Source organism: Gnatocerus cornutus, chromosome 2 (genome assembly GCF_029298725.1).
Source record: "Gnatocerus cornutus isolate USDA-ARS CGAHR chromosome 2, icGnaCorn1.1, whole genome shotgun sequence".
Classification (NCBI taxonomy): Eukaryota; Metazoa; Arthropoda; class Insecta; order Coleoptera; family Tenebrionidae; genus Gnatocerus; species Gnatocerus cornutus.
In genome coordinates, this window is record NC_142234.1 from 12,885,174 (window position 1) to 12,912,991 (window position 27,818).

General features: G+C 35.0%; 3 protein-coding genes and 1 pseudogene across 6 annotated transcripts; 2 read left to right on the forward strand and 2 right to left on the reverse strand.

Moving 5' to 3' along the window:
- Positions 1-281: 281 nt before the first annotated feature.
- On the forward strand, positions 282-4,934 carry Coq4 (Coenzyme Q4). Of its 4 annotated transcripts, none has more exons than XM_088050670.1 (8): positions 282-414; positions 2,357-2,561; positions 2,611-2,780; positions 2,832-2,961; positions 3,298-3,391; positions 3,442-3,620; positions 3,964-4,016; positions 4,066-4,189. In XM_088050670.1, exons 2-8 carry the CDS (start codon positions 2,357-2,359, stop codon positions 4,084-4,086), a joined length of 852 nt encoding a protein of 283 aa, XP_087906796.1. In that variant the 5' UTR covers positions 282-414; the 3' UTR covers positions 4,087-4,189. The 4 variants fall into 4 exon arrangements, with proteins under 4 accessions (XP_087906796.1, XP_087906799.1, XP_087906797.1 ...); XM_088050671.1 differs by lacking the exon at positions 282-414 and adding an exon at positions 1,718-1,809; XM_088050673.1 differs by lacking the exons at positions 3,964-4,016; positions 4,066-4,189 and adding an exon at positions 3,690-3,939.
- On the forward strand, positions 430-2,317 carry frc (UDP-sugar transporter UST74c fringe connection). The gene has a single exon (XM_088050669.1). The coding sequence runs from the start codon at positions 678-680 to the stop codon at positions 1,677-1,679; it is 1,002 nt and encodes a 333-aa protein (XP_087906795.1). The 5' UTR covers positions 430-677; the 3' UTR covers positions 1,680-2,317.
- Positions 4,935-4,977: 43 nt separating the features above from the next.
- On the reverse strand, positions 4,978-27,368 carry sca (scabrous). The gene is made up of 4 exons (XM_088050668.1): positions 27,095-27,368; positions 23,130-23,490; positions 7,644-8,378; positions 4,978-6,152 (listed from the first exon to the last, which is right to left on the reverse strand). Exons 1-4 carry the CDS (start codon positions 27,313-27,315, stop codon positions 5,451-5,453), a joined length of 2,019 nt encoding a protein of 672 aa, XP_087906794.1. The 5' UTR covers positions 27,316-27,368; the 3' UTR covers positions 4,978-5,450.
- LOC148179156 (ethanolamine-phosphate cytidylyltransferase pseudogene) lies at positions 18,201-19,865 on the reverse strand (annotated as a pseudogene).
- Positions 27,369-27,818: the final 450 nt, after the last annotated feature.

Below are 27,818 nucleotides of genomic sequence, written 5' to 3' on the forward strand. Positions count from 1 at the left end.
TAGTAATTAGCATTAAGAATTCAGAATAAATCGCAATTAAAAAAAAACGGGATTTGTTGGATATAAGAGATATTGACAAAATTGTGTCCACATTAAACGTAAACTGTGAAGTCATGTCTGTTCTAAACGGGTATAACAAAAAAATAAGGTAAGAAACAGAATTTTTTATCAAGTGGCCAAAAAACAAAAGCTTTGTACTCGCCATCTATCCGTAACTCCCACGAACTACTGTACTTTTTAAAGCAGGTAACTTTGAATAAAAAGCTTCAAGAAATAATTAGACACACTCTCAATAGAGGGCCATAGTAGTCTTGGACTCAAATTTCCACTCAGAAAGTAGATATCTGACAAAAACAGTTCAATCAAATTAAATGAAGCAATAAATCGTAAAAAACCTGATTCCAACAACCCAAGGTAAGTCATTTATTTAGGAATTTATTTTTTGTTGGCTCAGGGAACCCTAACCTCAAAAACTGACCAAGAGGTGATGACATTTGTGAAAATTTTTTGCCAATGACATTGTGAGTTTGACAGTTCAAATGTTCACACTTCTTGCTCAAAATGAACGCCGAAAATTTATGTACAAACTAATTACGCATACCAGTGATGTGTGTAGTGTTAATATCAATTAGTGATGTAACCACGTGTGATTTCTAACTGCAATAATCACCGCAAAAATGCATCTGACTCAGTGCCTAGACGATTCGAATAGTCAGTCCTTACTATGGAAGCAGGTTCTTTCGGCAGTTTTCTACGGACTTGCTTCCTTTATGATAACTGTGATCAACAAAACCGTGCTCACAACTTACGAGTTCCCTTCATTCCAAGTTCTGGGTCTTGGGCAAATGGTTGCAACAATTCTTGTTTTATTCTTGGGGAAAAAGCTAAAAATTGTGAACTTCCCAAGTTTCGAATTGAACACTTTCGGGAAGATATTTCCGTTACCTTTGATTTATATAGGTAACATGTTGTTTGGACTTGGAGGAACTAAAGAACTTAGTCTCCCAATGTTCACAGCTTTAAGAAGATTTTCAATCTTAATGACAATGATCCTTGAATTGTATATCTTAGGTGTTAAACCTAGTTTTAGTGTCCAGTTTAGTGTATATACCATGATAATAGGAGCAATTGTAGCTGCAAGTAATGATATTGCATTTAATTTGCAAGGATACATATTTGTCTTATTGAATGACTTCTTCACTGCAACAAATGGTGTGTATATGAAGAAGAAATTAGACTCCAAAGAATTAGGAAAATATGGACTGATGTTCTATAATTCGTTATTTATGATAATACCTGCACTTTTCTTCGCCTTCTACACCGGTGATTTGGAAACTGCATACAATTACAAATACTGGGATGACGCAGTCTTCCTTACCCAGTTCCTTGTCTCTTGTGTTATGGGTTTTGTATTGTCCTACAGTGTAGTACTGTGTACCTTCTATAACTCAGCTTTAACCACCACCATCATTGGTTGTTTAAAGAACATTTGTGTGACTTACCTGGGGATGGTCATCGGCGGCGATTACATCTTTTCCTGGGTTAATTTTATCGGTATTAATGTTAGTGTGTTTGGAAGCTTAATTTATACGTATGTCACTTTTAAACGAAAAGACTCCAGTCCTGCTTATGTGCCACTTGCCACAGAGAAATCCTCTAAATTGGACAATGTTGTATAGTACAAGATTTGTTAATGTAAAAACTACTTTAATTACAGGGTTAAGATTCATCTATATTAGATACGTGATCACTGAACAGTAGACTCTTAAAGCCAGTGTATATTTATTTATCGCCATATACATCTGAAGGGTGAGCAACCAGTTTTTTCTTTCGTCGCTCAAATCAAAGGAAATTGCTTGCTTCACTTGTACGTTTTGCGAGCCTCACCTTATCTAAAACCTTTTGCTCTCCTATTGTTTAGTATTGTTATTGTAGTATAGCTTACCATACTCATATGAACTAAATTACTGAGTTATAATCAATACTTTCTATTTTTAATTAAAAATGCATTGCGAATTCCACATGGTTCCATATCACATTTTTGTTGGGATTAACAGCAAAGCTTACCAGAATTATCCACGTGTTTGTTACCTACACTTTTTAATAGTGCCATTGAATAAAATCCTGTACTGATTAAATTATGTTTGTATAATATTAATTAATTCAACAGTTTATCTTAATTTTTTAACATTGTTAGACTTTTATTACTACCAAAGCCTCACGAGAACATCTTCACCAAAATTGTGCATACCAAACAAAAATTTCTTTGCAATATCAATAATCCTGTGATTTTAATATTAAAAGTGTATATAATTTACTCTTTGTTTTATTGTACCAAGAAACTCCTGTTTTTCAGATGTTGAAAATTCAGCAATACCGAAAACTGATACCGAATGTTGCCCACATGAGTACAACTCATGACACATTCGAAGCTGACTTCCGAAGGAATCATATTCAAATTAACAATTTCCAAAGAGGGCTTCTGAGCATCGGTTCTGCATTGACGTCAATAATGGATCCATATAGAGCCGATATGATTGCTTGTTTAGGAGAGACCGCAGGTGATGTAGTTACACGAGAATCGAGTGTATTAACTTCATACAATTAAAGGCACAGCGGCAATCACGCATATGATGAAGAAAATGGAAAGTTCTAGTGAAGGCGCGGAAATACTACGACTTAGACCGAGAATTAACTCGAAAACTGTTGATTTAGAGAAACTTAAAACTTTTCCAGAGGGTACTCTTGGAAGGACGTATATTAAGTTTTTAGAAGATAATGTAAGAAATTACGTGTGTTAATCATAATGATGTAAAGTCATTGTATTACAGAAGGTAACGCCAGATTCACGAATGGCTGTTCAATTTATTGATGACGTAAATGCGGCCTATGTATTACAGAGGTATAGAGAAGCTCATGATTTATTTCACGCGATTTTAGGAATGCCGACAAATATGTTGGGTAAGCGAAATTACTAAATTTGCTAATTATTTATGCTTAGATCATCACCGATTAATCAAGGCTATATTAGCTTCTACTTTATTTGTATTTGAGACGGATGTAATTAGTGAAGGTCGCACAAAAACTGACGTTCTAAAGTTAGTCAAAACCCATAAACCTATAATTCTACATTTAACGGTTCTGGCGTCGTTACAATTATCGATATGTTTTGTATTTTTTAATACGTTTTATCATACTCAAGGCTATTTTTTTATTTTGCATAACAACTCTAGCAATTTTTTTCCGAATAAACAAAGCAATTAAATATATTCATTGTAAGCTCGTTGTTTTGTTTAGGGGAAGTTACAGTTAAATGGGTCGAAGCCATTCAAACGAAGCTTCCCATGTGTATCGGCGCAGCAATATTTGGTCCGGTTAGATTAAAACCCAAGTGAGTTATTACTTGAAAAATTGCTTCGTTATAAATTCGTGTTTTTCTAGGCATCGAGAACTATACAAGAAGTATTACTTGCCGTGGGCTATCCATACAGCGCACACCAGCAATTTCCTATTGAATACATTTTTTGAAAAACGGTGGGAGCAGCCTCTGTCGGAACTGCACAAAGAACTTAATATTAAACCGTTCGTTGTTCAAAAACTAAGGGACAAAAAATATCACTGTAAGAACTGATTTGTATTTAGGAAAATAATTATTTCATTAAGACTGATTGGTTTTTCTTCAATTTCAGAATGTGTAGTAAATACAGAAAAATTATAATAAGAAGTGTTTTTGCACAAATTGTAATCATTAAGTCAATGTTGGTTTAAAATCCAGTTATCGCAGATAAATATTTTTATTTTAATTGTGTTTACTTTTGGTGTGCGCATGCGAATCCGACTTAAGTTGCTCCCTACCCCAAATTTGACAGCTTGCCATGTTGTCATTCTAGTTAACCTAATATTATGAACTGTGATTTGAAAAATAAAATTTGACACTGGTATTATGTCTTTTTCTGGTTTTAGTGAAGATGATATTCGGAAAGTATCAAAAGGACAAGATGTGCCCAAACAAAAAGGTAATAATTCCGTCACTTAGAACGTAATAATTAATTTATTTTAACTTAGGTACCAATAAAACTACCATAAAGAAAGCAACACTTAAACAAAGCAATAATGTAAATAGCTCAAAATCTAAAACTCTAATCAATAATAACAGCACTAATCGTATATCAGTTCAGGAAGTCCCAGAAACTGCCAAACTAAGTAATTGTGATAATACCAAAAAAAATACTAATGAGGTCAATAATACTCCCACGCAGGCTATTGTAACTAACACTGAAGAAAAGAAATGCGAATCTGTTAAAGAAAAAAAATTCAAAGATCTAGATGAGTTTGAAGCCAGACAGAAGCTAATTGAGGAACAAAACAGAAAACGTAAAGAGCTTCTGGCAAAAGCCCTAGCAGATAGAACCAAGCAAACACAAGAAGAAGCACAAAGGTTGAGCGAAATCCAAGAAGAGTTCAAAAAACTTGATGCAATTTTGTCTACTGATGTCAAAGTCTTGAGGAAGCAAATTGAAGTTGCCAGTATTGAATACACAGAGTGTCAGTAAGTATAGTTTCTTTACGAGGGATGTTGTGTAACATACTTTTTCCAGGAAGAAGTACAATAAGATAGAGAAAGAATTCCTTGAGGCAAAGCTTCTCTTGCATCGGAAACAAGAAAAGAAGGAGATGCTAACTGAACATCTTTGTACTATAATTGAAAAAAATGAAGAGAGGAAAGCGGAAAAATTGAATGAACTATTACAGAAGTTGCAGCTATCGCCCACAGAAATCGGTGTAAATAAAGTAGGTATCACTGAGCCAATTCAAGAAAATATTGAAAACACAAATTCGGCTTGAAATTCAATGGCATTTTCCTTATAATTGTATTTTAACTCCCTGTTCGCATTATGTAATCTATATTTTTTTAATATTGTTAGTATTGTCAATATAATTTTTTTTTATTTGGTGGTTTGACATTGAAATCCCATCAACGTTTATTATTATTTTTTATTAAAAAACTAATCATTGGTACAAAGGTATGATCTATTTACATAAAACATCCATGTGGAAAATTTAACTATCTCTGTTAAACATTATAAATACAATAAATATAACTACTATATACAAGTTTAAAAACGAACTTAAAGTTTACAAAATATGGCAGTAAAAAGCATGAGATAATAAATTATATGTACATATTATTAAAGGTGTGCGCTTAAAAATTTACAAATTGAGTTACATAACACTACAAATCTAACAATTTAAATGAACTAGTCTTTTCTTTGGTTCATACTGGCAAATTTAAAAAAGAATTACGCTCTTGTTGAAATTCTAAAATTTCAGTCTTTGAATAAAAACAGCTCCCAACGTGAACTAAATACAATTACTCGATTAACATGGCATATATAGTGGTTAACATTGTAATTCACGATAGAAGGATTTAAATATGAAAACACCATAATTTAACAAGTCTCTCTCGGTTTCACTTTCATCTCACTTTGTGAAACTGCAATCCATTCATTTCTTGAACTGTCAAACCAAGTTAAGCCTAAATTATATCTTCCATTCAAATTAGCGTGTTGACAGTGAGAAAACCACCAACCACCCTCGTAGTTGCTCGCACAGTGCGTGTTGGAAATGTCTCTATCGTTGTCGACTGTGGAGAATTCCATGTGATTTTGGTAATCCAAAGCATCACTTGCATTCCCGCTGTAATTATTTACTACAAGTTTGAAACCCATGCTGTAATCTCCCACGCTGAATTCGTCGTAATTCGCTTGCCAATATTTTCCATAAATGTCCTTCATATTGATTTGTAATTTGGTGCAATTTTTCTTCGTTAAGTAATGCAAATTCCTATTTCCTAACCAATGTTCACCAGTCGCTGACCCAAAGCCGTTGGAATACTCGTTCCAATTACGATTAAAGTTGACAGAACCATCGTATCTTTTCTGGATAGTAGTCCACCCATCTTTGCAATAGGCGAGAATTGGTTCACCATCCCCTGGAGAGATTAAATAAATACCGCTGGGACCTGAGACTGCACCACAGTCATGGGGCAACTTATTGACGATGCTTTTGTACTCGTTCTCAAACGATTTCAGTTCTTGCACCAGATGAATTGTGGATTTTGTTGCATTCGTATCGAGTGTGGCTGACTCAGTCTGGAACAATTACACATATTGTAGAAAACAGTCGCGTCTAGACATGTATAAATAGAAGCTGACAGAATGCACAAGTGCGATATGCAATTAAATATTTCCCAAAGATGTATGTTTTGAATAAAAGCGCTGTCTCTGATAGCGCTTCAATGATAGTTCACAATTCTCGTGTCTCACATGCACATATGGAGAAGAGCCGTATGTTTAACAATACACAAAGGATAGAGTTTAATTGAAATTTTAATGAAATGTCAACTAAAATGGAATGATAAAACATTCAAAGTGAGATCTTCGGTTAATAAAGGCTGGATAAAATAAAAGCAATACCATTTTAAACCACCTTTAATGGCTCTTCCCGACACTAACCTTTGCCTGAAACAAGCTTATATTGGCTGGAATCATACCCCGCCAGCATTTTAGAAGAAAAATTACGATTTTTAATTCAACTTTTATTATTACTATACAGTTACCTTCTTGGAGTACCGCATTTTATTGCACCAACTTTTTTGTCCCCAATTTCAATGAAACTTTTATAAATTTCTCGACTTTTATAAATTTCCTATAAATAGTTTCCAATGGCATGCTTTGTTCTCGAATATACAAAGTGTCGTTATTTATTTGTACCCACTTCTTTATCATATTTTTTGCAGCCACTCATTTAGTGGAGCTTCTATAAATTCTTGAAAAACAAAACTTCTAAAAACGTCAATTGTAGACAAAAAATTGAAAAAAGTTGATCTTAACTTGAGAGCCATGAAGTTTCCAACTAATCCTAGCAAAAATAATTTTTAACTCGCAAAATAAACTAGAAACTTTAATACTCGGGATTTGCGTTCTGAGCAAAACTATTTGCAGGAAATTTATAAAGTGGTAGGTCCAAAAAGATAATAAAGTTGCGTTAAGATTAAAGAAAAACAATTTTTACGTGACCCACTTTTTCACTGGGAAAACTCTTGCAGCAGTGGTTTTCTCGCTTAAACGTTTTGCTAATAATAATAACGTTTTCAACTTATAAATTTATGATTATGGAAATCGCTTTTGGCAAAAAGCCTTCAAAGGTTTCTTTTTCTAAATAGAAATGTAGAAATTAAAAATGTCGGATTTAAATATTTGAGATATTCAGTTTATAAACGCTCTTTTAAAGTAAATCAGATGTTTTTTTGTCATAAAATATTATTCGTGGCTCGTTAAAAAAACGGGGTAAATAACACGTCATTATGTTCTGAACTGTCGTATCTGCAGTTTGAATTTTATTGGTCTTACTTTCCTCAATGACAAACGAAAGTGTTTATTAAAAATACATGAGAAGGATATTTATTTATCGGTTGATGTCTGACTCTGTAACTGTTTGTTTGATATAAATTTAATATGAAGTGGAAAACCGAAGTTTACGTGTATAAGTATTTTAGAGGAAACACTATGAATTATGAGGTTGAAAGTTGTGGAAATGCGAGTTTCATTGCTTTCCTGAAACTTGATAAACTAAACACTCACCTTAAGAATATGGTCATGTAACTTCGATGTTTGCATGCTAGCCGATTTGGTTAAAGTGTCAACTTGTTCCTCAACTTTTTTCAAGCGCGATCTATCCGTGTCAGTTTTATCTTGCAAATTGGAGACACTAACCCCAATGGCTTTCACCGATTTTCTGGTATTTGTTTGATCTTCTCTTAACAAAGATATTTGCGACACGGCATCAGCAATTTGAATTTCCAATTTGGAGATCTCCTTGCGGAACTCCGGAAAACTCACATCCACTTTATTCTCTATACTTTCGACGTTCTCCAAGAGCTCTAACATCGACATGTGTAATTTATCAAAATTAGACATTTGCTTGGTCAAATTGGCGATGGACTCAGTGTTGGACTGTTGTTGACGGGCGAAATCATCTCTTCCTATTTCTCTAACTTTCTCCATTCTGATATAATCCTGAATCTCATTGCCGTTGATTCTGTCATAAATCTGATCGGACGTGCCGACTTCTTTGTTTTGTACATATTTCTGGAGTAATTCCAATTCTTCTTCGACTTTCAAGAATCGAGTTTTGATTCGCTCGTTCTCGCGATGGAGCACTTTTGATGTTTTCTCTAAATCGACGATGTGTTTCTTCAGGACTCTTTGATGTCGTGAAGGGTGGGCGAGCGGTTGCTCAGAGGACAAGTCCATTGTCGATTTCTTTTCATTCAGAATTTGCCAGTTGTGATTCCACTCTAGTTGGGCGGCTTTCAACTGCAACAATAGAAATGTATCATAAAGACGCATTCCAGACCACACTCAAATCTTAAGCTAAATCTTGACAAATAGTTGGGCTCGATATTTCAAATTCCTCCGAGAGGGTCTCCTACTGCACATTAAAAGTTTTACTTATTGCAGTTTGCAGTTCCTACCAGCGAATTATAATTAGATTATCTAGATAATTTTACTACTAATGGCTTTGACTCAACAATTGTTAATTTTAAGTTTCCTTCCTGGGAACGAACAAACTGTAACGTGCAAAAATGTAGTGACATAAGTTACTGCTAATCTAATCTAATTCTACTTAAATCCAAGTCGGTTTTTGTTTCTCACGCAATTAAAAACAATGTTTTATAACAAAATCCATCATGTCACTTGAATTGATGAAGTTAAAAACCCGAATTAACACATTTTTGGTTCAAAATTTATGGGACTCATAATAGGGTTCTGCATTATCCCAAAAGATAAACAGTGTTCATGTTAAAGCAGCCTCAACTAAGTCACGCTTAATGAATTTAATGATAATTAATTAAAATCCATCTTAATTTTGAATTTGACCTAAATATAAATCCGGGGACTGGTGGCAACGTTAATTGGCTCATGTGAATCTGGTAGAGGAAATGGTGATCAAATGGACTAAAGCAGCGAAACAAACCACAAGGGAACGTTGGCAAAATAGAATCAATAGTCAAATGTTATTCGTGGGTAACTAAGCACCGTCGCGAAAACATGATCATTTGTATTTGTATTGTTATTTTATGTTTTATTCATGTTTGGTTTTAATTCGTTATTAAAGCTATAAGTGTTGTAGAGTTTAGTATAGGGAATTTTGTTTGGAACAGATGGATTTAATTATATTGAGGTCAATTTTCCATAAATTTATAAAACTAACCACAAAATGGACCAAAATACTAAGATTATGTATGCTTAATAACTTGTTCTCTTCTAATTAAAATCCACGCTAACAAAACAGACTGAGGGAATAAAAATATAAACAGCTGCAAACAAAGAGTGTTCAGCAACACGCGAAAACTCCTCTTTGTTTAAACTTTAAAGAATTTTTAATTCAACACAATTACAAGAGAGCCTTCGCTGAACAAAATAGAGCATTTCTCCGGAATTTCGTTCGGTTTGTTAACTCTGAAAAGATCAATAAACATCTTATTTGTGTGTACGTAGACATTTGAGGTGGTTATGTTAATTCCAGCATAGCCTGTATGAATATTTCATGGTGGAGAAAGGCGACAGTAGTCGTTTTCAGCGGATTATCCCGTGGCTAGTGGCAGGTGTTTTTTGGACGCGCTCCAGCGTGTGTCCGATATTCAACATGTTTCACCTGCCATTTCTGGCCAATGACGACCAGCAGACTAAAATACCGACCCACCAACCGGGTCACTTCATTGTTATTATGTCTTATATCAAATGAACTTTACATTCCGCCGCCGAAATTGCTTCGATTTTTTCTGAAGAAACGAGTCTGAGGTGACGCAATTTATAACTCGAAGCGACTGAGACTGTCGCCTTCTGTTTCAAAGTAAATAAAGTGTATTTGAGAGCTTTGCCAATTTAAATTTACGTGCTTTGCGAACATCGCTAAATACGAAGCGCGGTCAAAGAAAATGCAAATACCATAAGTGTTATGTAAGCTAAACGGTTCCTCTCAAAGGAAGCGGTGATTTCCTATCTTACTCGATAACGCAAACGAGTTTCGGATTCAAATACGTTGTATTACCACGGGACGCTATATTTTTCATTTTGCATAACTCACGAAATTGTTTTTTTTAATTATAAATTAACCGGAGGAGACGTACAGTTATGCATGATTTAAGAATTTTTCAGACGAGTAAAATTGTTCAGATAATTCGAATCGCAAAACGTACGGGACTTTGGCTAATAAACTGTATGATTTTGTCACATTCCGAAATGCCCGCGCTGCAGATAAGAAGACCTGAATTTAATGCTTAAAAGTGGACGTTTTAATCGACAGTTTAACATGTTTTCACGACGATCGCGGCTCATTGAAAAGAAGCAACGTTTTTTCTTTTCGTTTAATTTGCAAATATTTTCGTTCCGAGCAAAATTAAGATGACATAAATAAGTTGTTTAAGCAGGCTCACCGATTAATGTGTTTGTTATTTCTCTTTATAAGTTTGCAACTGTGTTTTTTCTTCGTGATTTGATTGGATATCCATCGACGAGCATCAAATATTAACAAATTCACAAATTAATAATGATCACGATTCCCCAGGAAATAACTTTTGAGTATTAATATAACTTTTGAATTTTTAATATTCTTTTTTAAACAATGAAGGGGTGACGAGCTGTTGGAGTTGAATGCTGAAATTGCCTCAAACGTAATTATATCTTATAAATTATTTTTATAGGTAATTGTTTAAAGTTTGCAGCATAAAAACTCGAACTTTCTGGGTAGAATTTATTCTTGGATCCGTTTCTTTCACAATTACTTTAATGACAAAATCAATTCTGGGTGTTCAGATTTCAACTTTTGCATTAATTGTTAATTTTAGGGCCAATAGTAGCCAGAAACCACATGAAATTATCGGTTTAATTAAATTGGTACGCATTATTCTATGGCGCAGCGGCTTTTAATATTTGAAATAATTATTACATTTTGTATAACATTGTTGATGTGTATGAAGTGAATTATGTAATTTTCATTGTGTGAGAAGTGTTTAGATGAGTTATATCGAGTGTATTAAGTAGACAAAACAGAGCTGTTTAATTAATAATAATAAACGGCTCAAGACTCATTTGAATGTAAGTCGAGGATAAACCAACCATCTTCACTGACACGTTGACAGTACGTGTTACCTAGATTAGCCTCAACAAAAAAAGTCTTCTCGCTCGTAATTTAAGACAAACAAAAATCACGATTTTATTACGCATTCGAGCACTGGCAATAATCGTTTCTTCTGATGGCAACAACTCCACCACCGTATTGACGGCACCTGTTGGAATTTCGAATCGCACAGTGTTAAGTAGAAGTAACGGCCCAAATGGTTCTTCCCCGATCTTATTTTTACGATGACACCCCATAATCGCCCTATAATCCCGAATTCTCAGCACTTCATACTAAAACGAGCGCATTTAATCATTTTCATGTGTCTTCAACAGCTTCGAGTTTTCCGAACAAGTTTTTGAGACGAAAACCACCCGCATGGACCAATAAAACAAATCGTTCCAAGGCGTAAGAGGACACTTTTATTATAGGATCGTTACTTCTTTTTTTAGCAACGATTTTTTGTGGCAATCTCGATTTAGTTGCGTCATTATGGGCCTTCATGAGGGCAGACGTGTTCAACAAGGGTTAAATTGCTAAATTTTAATAAGTTTTCGGTTGGATTTTAAAGTATAATTTCTCCACACCACGTTTATGTGTACTTTCACCGAGTACGCATCTGTTCTGATTACATCACACTGCCCTGGAGCGCAGGGCCTGATCTGGAGGGACACAAAGTTAATTATAAGATTAAGCTTGAAAGAAAGTTAGGCTACCGAAAAGAAGCAGAGGGAGTCAAGGTTCCCTCATCATGGACAATAAAAAAAATTGTGGACGGTATTTATATTTGAAAATTGCGGCACGAAAACCTCACACAGCCTCAAAGATGAGAATTTAGTGAACTGGCTTAATTGTCGGCTTTTGGGACTCATTTGGAGTTAAAAAGAATTGGGGCGTTAATGACTGTTATGCGGATTGTTGAGTTAATTTTGTCAGAGTCCGGAGAGCGAACTTGGCCAAAAAACCTGTGAAATTAATTATCCAGTCCCTTTATCGATCTCCAAGTTATTTGTATCATCTAGCTTGGTAGTTATGGTTGTAATAGAACCAAACGTTCAAGGAAAGAGAACTTATAGATCAAGAGCTAACCAGAGACCAATTATAGCAATTAGCATTCAACTGGATTTCTGTTTGTGAACTAAGTAAAATAGGAATATTAATCAAAATCACTGTACAATGGGACTACTCTCTTTGATTTGTAGGTTGTCAGTGTATAGAAACAGAATTTGGTGCTGTGTAAATTAGCGGGTTAAAAAAACATAAGTCGAATAACAATTTGATCATTATTTTTGTGTATTCAGCACAAGCCAATAAATATTTAATGTGCTCTTTGTCGTATTTTACCTTAAACCAAATCACACAAATTAGTTCCCATCCAGGCTGCGGTTTCGAATATAAATTTTTAAACAGCACCAATTAAAACAGAAAGCATAAGCTTTGTAGTGCAGAATACTGGTCTGATTCAAAGTTAAAATGTTAGAGCGTCTGTCAGAAACGAACAACGTAAATTTTTAAAATGTACGATACAAATTACTTTTATGAAAGTCCATAAATCCTAATACCATCCAGCGACACCCCTATGAGGATAATTTGTGGAGTGTGAAACAATACGGTTTTTTTACATAGTGAGTTTTTCATCCGTTGACAAATCTATTTTAGGTTGCTTAAGAGAAATCGGAGGAAATTTTCGTCGAGTCTTCAAGCCCGAGACGTGTCATTATAGCATCCGGAAAACATCTCACCTTTCAAGAATTTCACCCTCTATTGAAAAAGGTAGACAACACGTAGTAAGCTTTTGTCCTAACATACATATTTGATGCCTTTTATGTTACGCATTATCCTTGTTCTTCGCTTCGGCACTGGTTGAAAACATGCACTTATGTCGGAGATTCGTATAAAAACCTCAGGTAAAATTTCTGGAAATTTTTAGAAGCACTTCAGCGGGCTTTTATGGTTAAAAATTAAATCAAAATAAAGCTCGCGTAATCAAATAGCGCATAAAAGAAAGAGCCGAATATCGTAATTTAAATTTAACAACTTTTTTATGTATTTTGCATTTCGCTTACAATTACCATAAAATATTTATGAACGAGAAACCGCGCTTTTTCAATAACTCTACATAAATATACTTGTGACTGTTATTTGAGGCATGACCTTTGGCACTTCTTTTCCCCTGTATTCAGAGGTAATAGCCCCCAATTCTAAGAATCCACGATTCAAAGCAGTGATCAAATTAAATCGAACCGGGGGTAATTTGTTTCGTTTCTCACAGGAACCATTCTCCGGTCCCAAACTCATGGGAAAATCGTATGGAATGTACGCAAGGACACTGATCTAGTATGTTTCACACGTTTCGTACTGCAACAAAGTCTGATAAAAATATATAACTCGATAAATTAGGGCTTTGATGCTACCTCGGCTTAGCCAAAAAGGATGTGCTTTAATTTGCGCCCCTCTGTATTCTTTGTTTCATTTCCTACGACAGTTGGATTACTGCAGTGATATAAAACCAGCACTGGATGGCCTGGCGAATCAGCTCGATAGGCGAAAAAATATGGGTGCTTGCTTTTCAACGCTTTAATCTCATGGTATGTGCTTTGTTCGTTGTAACTTAAAAAGGAAGGATATGCTTCGTTACACCAAATTTTACATCTTTTCGATCCACGCACTCAACCAAGTATTATTTCAACGAAATTCATTTCGGGATTAGCATAAATTCGTTGTTCGGTATAGTAATAATACCTTATAAAAACACGCGTTCACGGAAACACATATTTAAGTCAAAAAAGTGTATTTACTTAAGATAAGTATCAGAACATAGTCATAATTAATGAAAATTCTGTTCGCACGTTACAACCCTTTTATCTCTAACTCCTCGTGATGCAGAGAAAACAAATAGACTACGCGTATAAATAATCTAGAAAGTTATATTAAACCGTGACCTTTTCATCGCAATTTTAATGTTGTTCTCATGTTTTAGTTGATTCCACCTTCAATTAAACAAGTTGTCCGCACCTGCCCCTATTTCCCCAAACTGGTGATTACGATTAAGCGCGCTTGTTCAAGAATACAACTCTTCAGAAGGATGCATTGAGTTTTACAGTTTTATCCACCGTTGCACTGATGAATGGGAGTATTTTATCACTGGCTGCAACTTTCATGAACGTCTATTCAAAATTGTAAACAGGAATGCGGTCTCTTTAGACCTGCCAAATTAATTCAAAATGGTATCGCATTCATCGCTCGCTGCCAGGAAAGTCTGTAAAAGAACTCTCTCGGACAACATTTGGGTACGTATAAGAGAAGTACAGCCCCTCTCTTTTTTAATAAATCCCTCACGAGTTGTATTTAAAGTGGAAAGAGGTCATGGCTGCCGATACGATCTTTGACTTGTTCGAATTCAACTTTTACAATGTCATGCAATTATGCAGTCGGTTTTGAATGAAACGGGAATTCAATAAACGTGTTGTCAGTAAAAGGGTTTTATCAGATTTTTATGGCAGGTCGGCAGTCGAAATAACGCAATAATGTTGACTCTAGCGAGAGGTTTTTCGAGGCGAAAATAAAACTCTGTTGTGATTGTCGTGCTTTACACAAGATATCGATTGTATTCAACTTTTCAAAAAAGAAATGCTATCGTTGCGTTGTCATGAAAAATGACACACGCACGATCAACGCGAACTCAAATTAACGACACAATCAATTAATTAATATTTAAACAAATATTTCTCTTGTTTTGTCAACAAAAATTGGAAGAGAACGTGAAATTGGCGCTTATTTAACATAACGAAGCTACAAATAACACAACAGAATTACATGTTTTGCTGCTAATTATATGCGGTGGAAAACATGTCCAGGAAGTTTTATTCAATTTGTTTTAGAGTTGTAAATTTTTCGTATTAAATTCGATTGCACTAATTGAACAAAGAACTAAAAAAAGTAATTGCTTAATGAGAAAGAACGTAGCAATCTTGCTGCAGTTGTCTAAATGAGATTCAAAGGCTGTTAGTTTTTAATTGTTTTTCACCGTTTGAAAATCACTTCGCCGAAAGGGTCTTATTTTAAAACTCCAGAGACAGCAAATGTATTTGTAGCTATTTGAATTTCAATCACATGGTTCTTCGCACTTTTCGCGAATGTTGCAAGTTAAAACTTCACGTATTTCAAGCGCCATCCGCATTTGTAGTAGACGTTGAAAGTTTATGAGGTGCTTTTATAGGTAATAGAATTATATGCTCTTAGAAAATGAATTGATTTTCATTTTGCGATGGGTTATCGAGTTTTTCATTAGGCGTTATTATGCTAAGAAATCAATAACGTGCGTAAAGTGTTGAGCCCACCTGTTTTGCGTGACTTTAACCAAATCACTAAACAGGTTATCCAATACATCTGCTTGAAGACTTTCGGAATTTCTCCACCATTTACGGTTTTACCACAATTGAGTGTCGAAACATCCAGCACTATTAACACAAATTACGAACGGATCGTATTGATCAGTGCGGTACATTTTCCATGGTCTACAAAGGCACTGCCATGAGAAATCATTCGCACCAATTCTACTTCATTTTAGAGATAATAAGTGATTAGCTTTAAAGCGTTTAATTTAAACTCGATTTGTATATTAAAACGGATAAATATTTATTTTTCATCCTAAATAAATTTTAATATCATAACATGAATAATTGTCTTGTTCCCCCTTTGTGGCTGTATAAATTCCACACCCACAGTGATGAGGTGAATATTACAAGCAGTCACTCTGCATAAAATTGAACAATAAGCTGGCTAAATCCCACCCTGCAGGTCTCATTTTCATTAGGTTCAATGGGTTGTCGTTTCAGTCGGCGTAGTTCTAATAAAGCAAGGTGTTGCACGTACGCTTAACATGCAAGGGTTTTGTTGGTAATGGCTTGGAATCGTTTTTTCGGCGAAAAACTTCATTAAAAATATTACACTCCCCAAGTTTAATTATATTAAGGCCTTCACAAAGTTTTTCGAAATTAATGTCACATTTTTATAAGTAATAAATTGCCTCATAAGAGTTTTAATGTGTTTTTAAGTGATTTTCTTTTATATTATTTTCTAAGGGACGATAACCACGAGAATATGATGAATGAAGTATACAGCGTGGACTCTAAAAAACAAGGTAATATTCCCATTGTTGATCGTGAACTTTTGTGGCACGAAGTCAATGGATTTTTTAATTAAACGAGGTTTTATTTTATTGCCAATAGTTTGAAGATTCCAATAAAACTCCACGAACGTAAAAAGTTTTCGCACTGGACTCGTGTCCAGCCTGAAAAACAAGATTACATTAAGATAACTAATTGCTTAAGCTTACAGCACTACTGAACTATAAATAAATAATTTCTTATTTAAGTAACGGCAGATGCACGACTAGTTTTTTCTGAAAAATCGTCATCCGATGCGGGTAATATTTCAAGGGTATTTTTCCCGAGTTTAATTAGCTGGTGCGGGTAGTTGCCTGCTCCTTGCACCTGTGAAACAGCTTGTATCAAAAACGTTTTAATTCGTAAACCGCATACACGGCAATTTATAGTTTCCCGTGTGTAGGCATTAAAGATGTTATCGAAGTGAATTCGTCACGGGCGCATTAACATAAAAATTCCATGCAAATACCAGATTATAATTGAGTTTTCCTCCAAAAAACGTCGCGTAGCTTGACGGATCTCACGTACGGAAATCTCTCTTCAAAATCAAGCGGATGTGTTTATGCACGACCTAATAGCCGCTGTGTATCTTGAAGTGAACTCTTCATGCGAATATCTTCGTACAATTGAAACGCGTGGACTTCTTTGTAAGTAAGGATCATTTATCGCTTCTTTTCAGCAAACACGAAAACGTTAAAATTTATTCGGAACATGGTGTAACATATGTACAAATATGGGGCGCTTCAGCTGCCTTTATTTCAGTTTCATGCCGAAAATTCTACAGCGTCTCGAGTCTGTTTTAAAAGCCATAAATTATTTACGGTGGTGTTACGACATTAACTTGTAAAACTCTTATGAATATTTGAGTGGTTTTACAATTATTAATTATAAATAACGAAAATTCACACTTGATTACACCGGTCGAGGTTTCGAAAAAAGTTCACCTTCAGCTGCAGCTGCCGTTTCTTGCACCTAATTATATTTTCTGTTTTATAGCCACAGCTGAATCAATTTGATTATAATATTCAATTCTGATTCACGATATGTTGAGTTTATTACTGCACCACTCAGCTTGCAACATCAAGAATTGAATTGAGATCAATTGGTACTTCGGCCGATCTTTCTTCTGAAACTGCTTATTCTATTAACATTTCCGCATCAAATAACCGTTAGGGAATTAGGTGTATCGTTATTGATATAGATATCAGCACATCAGATTAACGAAGCGTTAGAACTGTTTTACCTGTTGAATGAAATATTACTCTCCTTGAAATGTGATGGAATATCTTATGAAAAATCGTTCTTTGCCTTTTTGTAGATCCTTTTGCTATTTTGCGGGCTGTTTGTGAACCTAGTGTGGACAGGATTTATCAAAGCTTCCGAGCCATTTCTTTGATCTTAACCCGTCGTAACAGTTCACGAACTAGTAGACATGGGCCTAACATAGATGGAAACTTCAGTCTTTCATCATTTCAGCCAAGCTCGTTCAAAAGATAAAACTGCGAGTTTTACTAGAATGTCGGTGAAGCTAGATTATGTGCAGCAAAAGAAGACACAAGTATTAAATAGATCGATGCAAGGTTGGATGTAATGGGAACATTTTGCGGGTGCCCGGATAGTATAAATTTTAAATTTTCGATTGACAGCTATCGCGAATTTTACTTTAATTTCTTAAATTTCTAAACTCGAATAACGAAAGTGGTTGTATAAAAAATCTGTATTTGAAAATAAGTAAAGTCTAAGAAAAAATAAAACTAAGCAGAATATAAAATGCAATTCTGCGCCCTTATGAGTATAAGGTACCGCTAAAAAATGTAAATTTAGGTATAATTTGTATAATAGAATTGTTCAGCTCGTCTGTTTCCATTCTTGTTTCTTCTCCATCTCGTTAATCAAGTCAAGCTCCTTTTTCTCCTTCTTTTCGTTTCTTTTCATGTATTCTAATTTCTTTTTAACGATTCGCTCGATAATTTTTTCGGTCGTGACATCACTGCCTGAATTAATCTCCACAAATTTATTCACTTCTTTAGGGTATTTATAAGGATCTGGTAAAAGTGTGTTGTCTTTCGGATGAGAACATCCACCTGCCACAACGTCTATTTTAAAACAGTTCATTAAGTCTTCAGTTACATCAAACGGCGCATCGATCACCACCTCTGAGACATATTTACACGCCAATAAACTCAATAAGCGCTCCTGTAGCGTCATAATCGGATAATTATTCCCTTTATATTGACTGATCACTTGGTCCGAATAAAGCCCCACGATGAGATAATCCCCTTTCTTCCTCGCCCTTTCCAAAAACTGTAGATGCCCTACGTGGAACAAATCGAAAGCTCCAACCGCATACACCACCACATCTCCCGCCTTTGGCGGCTTTCCCTCGGAGAATTCAATGATTTTTCCAGTAGTAAGGAGGAACTTGTTGGAGCCGGTCCAGGGGGACTTTACCAAGTCCTTCCGATTCCTTTTTTCCGCCATTGCCAGGATTCTGTCAACCAAACCGGTGGTCGATATTCCAGGGGTCCTTTGCACTTCTCGATATCTCTCTGCAACTTTGATGTGGTGGTAAGTGTCTACGCCATCGTCTGTTACGGTAATATCATCCCCGTGGCAGCAAAAATCACAGCCGTAGTCATCAAGAGTAGACAGTTCTGTGATGTAGGGAGATCCTGCGACCACTTCGTCCACCCAACGAATTGCCGAAATTAACTTACAACGTTCCTCGAAAGTGAAGACTGGAGTTCCTTTATGTTTTGAGATTTCTTCGTCGCTGTGGACTCCGACAATGAGGTAGTCGCCCAGAGCTTTCGCTTGGCGCAAAGAGTTTGCGTGACCGAAGTGAACGAGATCGTAGCAGCCGTCACACCAAACCTTAACGAAGGGTTTAGCGCCATTTTGAATTTCAGTTTTATAGAGCATGATGACGGGTTTGAAAAATTTTTATTTTGACACTGCAGCCAACTTCATTTTTCGCATGCAGGAAACAGGGACAAAGAATACAAGTTTTAGAAATCTGTCTCTACTATGTTAAAATTTGAGTGTGTATAGAAAAACTGATGTTGGATTAAACGGCGGATTCACAAACCCCTTAAGGCACGCTCTGTAGCCCTTGTAAACTTTCCCTGCAATTTTACCTCGACGTTAATGAAAGTTTCGGATTGCATAATTATTGCCCGCAAAAAATGCACGTTACAATTGTGTAATATCATGTTAATAATTATGGTATCAGGCAGGAACTTCCGTAATTATTTTTTAATCGCTGTAAAATCTGCATTCCTGTAAAATGTAAGATTTGAAGGCAGAAAATTGCACGGTTCAAATCTGATTGCTACAAATTAAGATGAGGGTGAGGGTAAAGTTTATATATTATGTCGTCAGTTCTGAATTATACCGACATTAATATCTGGAACATAAGAATTCCATTAACTGGGATGGAAGTCAAGAAAAATTGACATTGGAGCGACCCGTGGATCGGTTTTCTTGTCGCCTGATCCTCCACCGTCCACTTAATTGCTTCAATTCCGAAATTGTTCAACATAATTTTAAGTCAACAATGGAAGCTCTGCTTATTAATTCGGTCCGTTATTATAGGCCTCGGAAGTAACCCACCCCATTCCTTTGTCCATATCAGATTTCATTAAAAAATTAATTGGAATTTTTTATTCACTAGTTAATTGGAGTAACATCTCAAACATCCGACAATTACATGTTTGGAGCGCATAAATTTGGCATTTTTTCTTTTTGGCTTTTTCGCCCGATGCACATTCCAACAAGTATCCGTTTTATTATTATTTTCCAATTCAATTTGCGGAACAAATTTTTTCCTTCCGGCCCTATAATTTGCAGTGTTCAGTTTGAACAAACGCCTCCTCGGCACGCAATTTTTATTTTGCACAAACAACTACTCCGATTACATAACATCTGGCGCAATAAAATTCTTCATTAAACTTTCTTCTTTTTGGCCTTATTGTAAGTTAGTGAAATTTAACGAGGTGGATTACGCTTCGGAATCCGAACTGACCTAATAAGAGTTTGCCATCTATCACGAAATTTCCGATTTTAAATTTATTAAAGCGGACGCTCGCTGCAAGACGTTACCTTCAACTTTTAATCCGCAAACTTTTCAGCTCGGATTAAAAAAAACTAAAGGATTTTTCATTTTTTGTATTGAAATATGCTTTCATTAAATCTCCCAATTTATTGGGATGAGAAAAGTTCGCCGAAATAAACCTAAAAAATATGATTAAATTAGAATTTCGGTTTACAGCAATTCCATACGTCACGGGTGTGACAAAATGACAACATTTTATTAATTTATTTTTGACCAAGAGCATTTTCAAGCAAAAGTATACTGTCATCAGATAGGTTACAGTGCTCCAAATTATCTAAATAAAATTTGTTAAGTTATGACTGTAGATCATAGAGAAATAAATTAATTTGTAGCGTCACGGGTGTGACCCGTACAAATTAAACTTGTTGTTTTTAATAACATTTTTCTATATTTCTGCGAATCACAAAACTCTGATTCCTTCTCCTTTAGTACACAAATATGTGAATTATAGGGGGACATTTTAAGCCTCTTTGCAATTAGAATAATCAATTCAATTGTGCACTGTATATTTTACAAAACTGTCACGGGTGTGACATACATTTGTAACGGGCGTGACAAAGCAAAACTTGTTAAATAAGCGTTGCAAAAAAACGAAAATAATGTAGCAGAAAGACTAATTTTATTAATGCTTGTAACATTTTGAACAAAGTAAGTCATATTTTACACAGACGAAGGCGCCCACAGCCACCAGTTTCGGTTTCACAAATCGGTCGAGTCTACTTATATCCGCTAGACATACCTACATCCACCCTAAACTAACTTCTTTATTTGGACAAAATATGAGATATTGTTGGATATTTGGTATTGATTGCTTGAATATTTTTACTTAGTTGATAATAAAATAAATAAATAAAAATATTTTGACTTTAAATTCACCAGTATACAAAATATTGATATTATTAATTGATTTTTTGCTTTCAAGAAGAAATCCTTTGCAGAATTGTTGATTGCCTTTCTGTGAACGATACGTTTATTTGTGCCTCCCATACCATCTAGTTTCTTTAACATGTGAGCATTTTAATAGGAGTTGTTAAAACCAACTGTGCGTACATGTTTAAGCCTTAAATCATCAAATTTGGAAAGTCCGATCACACCCGTGACATTTATTTTCAGTATTTCTCTAATATATCTTTTAACTTTAATTAGTGCAAAAACTGCATTATCAATTTGTTACTTTGTATACAAATTATCAATTTTTAACTCCACAGATTTCAACCAGTTTTGCCAACTTTTGTTAAAATATTGTCACGGGTGTGACAAATTTTCTTAACAAAGTTTTAATTCAAAAACAAATTATGAAATTACTTTTTTATGTATTCAGTATCTGATGTGTTAAGTAAATAGTTCAAACTGATTTGTCCACTAATTTTAAATTCTTGGAATTTATATTTTGAGTGAAAAAAAATAAGTGAAGTTAAGCGAAAAGTTTAATTAAAATAGATGAACGAAAGTGTAGTTAAAAGAAGGTGGTTATTTAAAGTATCAAGAAGCAAACAATTCAACCATTCATGGTTTTGGTTAATTTAAGATTTATATATTCGATTTTTAACAAAATTACGTTTCTGCAAGATGTTTTAGTTTTTAATGTGTCAGGTTCAGTTCGTGTGGAACTGCTGTTTATCAAGAGTGACATTGAGAGGCTCATCTACTTATCAAAAAACTTTAATTTCTCTTTATCTTTAATCTCTGATTAAAAATTCTGTTTGAACATTAATCGGATCAATTTAATCTGCGAAGCGATATTTTGCAATTAATTATACAGTTAGGAACACATTTATTTCTGGTAGTTTTGGATTGTTCTAAGAAGTTTGTTCTTGAGCTTATAAACTTTGATTTCTCGAATTTATTGGTGCTTGATCAAAGGGAGTGGAATGTTCTAAAAGTTAGGCTTTTGATACCAAGTAATCTTGGTAATAACACCACATACTATAAAATTCTATAGAGCAACATAAGATGTTATTTGCATGTATTAAAAACTTTTCTTATTATCTATTATAATGTTGCATTTTTCACTTCAAAAGATTTTTACAGTCAAGTTTAGACTTCTTCGAAAGTTGACTTCAGTGATTTTATAAATATTTCTGATCAATATTGTTGCAGTAGTGAAAATCACATTTAGAACTTTTGTACATTTCCGGCGAAAATCCCGACAATACACTTTAATTTTGGGCAACAATATTTTGCTTTCTTTTGAAGCAACGAAATCGATAAAATGATCAACACTAAAAAAGAGAATTGTTTCGAAATTACAGACCATAATTCGCTTATGTTGGTAATATGTTATCAATTGTCAAATAATATGAAACTGAACAAATCATTACGTTAATGAACACTAGAAGGACTTCAAATAACAAAAATGCTGCCATGCAAAGGAGGGAGTTAAACTAATGAATAATAAATGAAATTTCGTCTGTAAATGTATTACTAAGGTATTGATTGTTAAAGTTGTAACGAGCTGTGGCTGGAGGCTATTTGGGTCTTTGTACATCTTTAGCCTGAACTGAATAACGCTAATAAACTTACACAATCCTTGTTGTGTAGTTTATGTTACAAGCTAACAAGTTACAAGAGGCTGAAACAACAACGCGCCAAAACTTGGATTTAACCACAAACAAGCTCATTGTTAGTTTGCTCCTTCGAAGCGTAAAATTGTAAAAACTCACCTGATTTTTGGTTTTTCCACACATGACTGCAGTGGCCCTGGAGTGATCCTTCAGCGATCCTAATTCCTCACGAATTGCCAGGAGATCCGCTTCGTATTTGACATTCTTCTTCCGAGCTAGCTCCAGCTCCTTGTTAAGATTGGAGACGTCGCTTTTTAATAAACTAAGCTCGGTGTCAACTTGTTCGTGATTTTGTAGGATCACGGTGGAATTTACAGTGTTCTGAACTTCAGACAGCTCAGTTTTTAATTCCGCTACCGCATTGGACAGCCATTTCACAGTCAAGTGATCGTTTTTTTCTTGCCTAGTGTGAGGCTCCTGATGCTGAAAACTTCCAGACCGAATTTGCTCCATTTCGAGCCTGAAAAAGAGGAAAGCGGTCAACATACAAATACCATGCACAAATAGAGCCGGCTCAAACAAATGACACTTGAGCTTTTTTATTCGAAGCGCCGCTAGCGATCGGCTCGTTTGAATTTTGATGGAAATTCTCCAGAGAAGTCGGTATTTTTCAATGTAATTAAGAATATTATCCAGTGTGCAGATATTGACAGGATTAGGCTTTGAATCGATGTCAAAATAAATTACTTTCGGCTTCAAAGCTCTGAGTACTTGAAATTCTACACGAGCGACGTTCCAAAATTCCAATTAGTGCGGTTTTGGTGTTGTGTCAGTTTTGTGCGTGGATTCTTTGGAAAATGAATAACCTTCAAGGAAAACAGGTTAAACTGATAAGTCTGTTGGGGGTCTTTAATGGAATGTATCTTGTTTGGAAACCGTACGTAACCACCTTTAGAAGAGCTCACCTCAGAAAATCCACCGGTCTTAATTAAAGGAAGATGGTCCATCAAGATTAGATCTGTACCAGTCATTCAACCAGAAAACTCCACAACAAGTGAGACAACACCAAAACTGTAATGTTCTTTTAAACAGTTTTGTAATAAAATTAATATTCTACGAAAGTTCCTGGATTGTGTAAAGTTTTATACTAAACTCATCTTTACGTATGAAGTCTTGGCGGCATGAAAGGAAGTTGGGACAAAGCTATTATCAAAATTTTGGCAAAATAAATGAACGTGTGCACAGTATCCATATTTCACTTAAAACAAACTCAAAATGAAACAATGAATTTGGTACCAAGTTGACTGAGAATAATTCCAAGAGCCGTAATAATAAATACCTACGCCGAAGTAAAATCAAATTAACGTTAAATCAGCCAGAGTGCGTTTCCCCATTTAACTATTCCCAGCATAAACACGCTGAATAAACTACGTCTACATAACGAGTAAATATAGACCAAGTTTCGGGGGTGTTCCTGATCCGTTTTAAAATCTGCTGCTTAATTCAGTTAATCTTACGATAATTGATACTTAATCTTCAAGATGGGAAATAATTTCATGCTCAAACAAATCCAATGAAATCTGTTCAGTAAAGATGAAATGTAATACAAATCTGAAGTGGAACAGTTTATAAAACCACTGCATCTGACGCAAAATGTCGATGTCTATTATTGTCTTCTTAGACACTTAGCTTGTTCCGCTTTGGTATGAAGAAGATGTTATTATAAAAGCATTTTCCGGGTGAAAAACTCCGTCTAGTGTTGTGCTTTTTTGGGGTCGTTTTCAGCAGTTTCATAAACTAAATGTAAAGCTTAGAGCTTCTTATTGATCTTTCTAGTTCATAACGAAAATTGTATCTACACTGTAATAAAGCATTCCACCGTACTCTTAAAACGTAGTAAATAACTAAATCGTCATGAGCAGACGTTTCGGGGTTTTCTGTTTCAATTGAATTTAAGATAAATCGTGAATTTATTGTCTTTGAACTTAAGGCTACAACAATTTAATCTGTGCGATGTCTGCTCTCAAAGGTATTCGTGTTTTTCCTGGATAAACACTTATTTATTACCTACCGAAAAGATGTAATGGAAAATAAACACAATTTTTATTACTCTCTGAGAAAACACAGAATCAAGGGGCGACTGGTAACACTTCTACAACACGCCGATAAAACACAATTTTTGTTTCTAATAGAATAAATGTTTGCAGATACAAACTGTATCATTGCACATTCATTAATATTTCAAATAAACAAAAAAATCAGGCTTTCAAATTTGTTGATAGAACTTTAAATCGCTTGTAAACAAACAACATGCAAAAACATTAATCACTTCTCTAAATTGAATTGAAACGGGTTTAATGAGCTGTACATACGTTTAATAAAAGAGGAAGATTTGTTACGCGTACCCAGTTTCCAATCAGACCATACTTAAAATTTGCAAAATTATATTCGTTCATCACAAAGTAATTTATTAATTTCAAGCATTTCAATCTGACAATGAGTAAACGCGGGTTCTACCTATTTATCCAGTGTCAACCATTGTTGTTGGTCAAAATTTAATGTGATTGGTTGGTAGCATTAATAAAGCGCAAAAAATGCTTGACTGAAATTCCCCAGAACCGTGAAAAACTGGCTTGCGATAAATCTTTCAACATTTAGTGTACCGACAAACAAAAAGGCTTCCAAACTTTTTAGAATAAAATCTATTTTTCTGATAGGTATCACACGATCGAATAAAAACGGTGTCGAGGCGGCCTTTGGGATTTTACGGGGGTTGGCAGTCGTGTTTTCTATTCAGTTTGACATAAGAATCGTCACTTCGACATAAGAGGCAAAGGTTCTAACAGATTTCAGCCTAATGTTAATTCCACTTTTTTTAATCTCGGACACAGGAGAGAACAAAAAAACAATAAAATAAAGTATAAATGAATTGTGCATTTACACAAATTGAAAAATAAAAACTCTAAATAAATATGCCTTGATAATCCAGGTGTAATAATAACTAAACATTTTATTCTGAATTTTAAAATTTATTTTCGCATTTTTTATTTGAGTTGAAAATATTGATTATTACAGTTTGCAAAATGTATTATCATCGGATCCGCCCAAAAGAGAAACAATGACCTGATTGTCTGCCGAATTATTAACCGGCCATGAGATTGGAAAATGAAAGGAACAAATTGATTTTGCCACGAAATTTTTAATGAAAATTAAAGTGCAACCACATCAATGGCAGTGATGCGAAATCCGGAAACTTCCATTTCCTTAATGGAGAAAGCAAAAAATTTTCAGTTTCGCATTGAGATTTTGTAGCAGCTAACATTTTACAATTTTAAAGAAATTTACTTCAAATTTTCATCATCATTTTGAATTGATGTGGTTACGTTTCTGAAAGTCATATATGTAATATTGGCATTTATTAGTATACCTATTTTAAAAGGAAATATATTGGTATAAAACAGAACAAATGGTATGCCATTATAATGCTGTGCTACACCGCGCTGATGAAATATTATATCTGCGAGGCGGAAAAAGGACAATTCCAAAGTATTGTTTGAAACAGGGTCGAAATAAAACGTTCAGATATGGTTAAAAGTATCTGAATAAGAAAAAAGATGTAAAAGGAGAATGGCAACATCAATCAGTTGGATGTTTTATTTGGAAGAAAAATTGTAATTTTAGCAAAAACTCCGTCAAGTTTATTCAGCCTCACCTTTCGCGAGATATGACTTATGACCCTGGCTGCAAATTGCCGGAGAAAATCTGCACCCCGTTGATATTCGATAATGGAAACTATTTGTGTTTACCAAAATAACATTCTTTACACGCATACCGCCAAACGCCCTCATTTAGATTTAAATTATGAGATTAATTTTATTTTATTAAAAGCACGTAATAGGCAGTAAACACGCAAGTTGCATAATAAAAACTAGAAATTACTGTCACGTTCAAGGAATTTTGCAGAGTCGGTGTTTAGAACCCAAAACTTGGCCGCACCGTAAAACATTGCGAAACTTTCCCAAATTCAATTTGCCAAGTCCTCCCCAAGTAAATTGGTGGAGGCGCCCGAACATCTGACAATTTTTCGTCAACTGGTGAGCTCCGAAATCGTGTCCAGATTTTACCTGAGCTTTTGGATCTCGTCGCGGACGTCAGCGAGTTCCGGACTTGAGAGGACCTTCCTCCGCATGTCATCTTCGATGCTCGCCAGATCCTCTCTTCGTCTATCAAGAAGAGTAGTCACTTGTTTGCTGAGCACGCGCAACTGTTCTTCCAGGGCACTAGGTTCACCACATGCCGAGCACACGCCGAGTACCACCAACGCTACCGTCACCCACAACCGCATCTTGATGTCGTTTGGGCAGAATACGAACTGAAGCTCAAAAAGATACGAAAACGGTTTTATAGGAGTCTCCGAACAAGGGCGCAAGCGCTCAGACCGCCAGGTGTTACTCGATTGTTGCTCGTTTTCAGTAGAAGTATGCTTTTGATACATGGAGCTTTTTTTTTTATTTTAGTTACCTACCTGTGGAGTACGGAGGGTGGCCGCAAGGAGCTCGATATTGAGATCCACTTTTCACCTGCTTGGCAGATGGTGCAATGCAGTCGCCCATTAGACAACAACAACCGTTTTTATCGCATTTCAAATTCTTCACTCCAGTAGAAATATTTAATGGAGTTGATGACAAGTTTAACAAAAATCTGTCCGAGTGATTAGCTGAATAACATAAAAGTTTCAATATTGTTTGGCGAACAATTAATTTTATTTTTCAGTGAATTGGGGAGTCATTAACTGAATAATTTATTGAAACACGACTAGAGCATTAGATCATGAAAATATGGCTACCT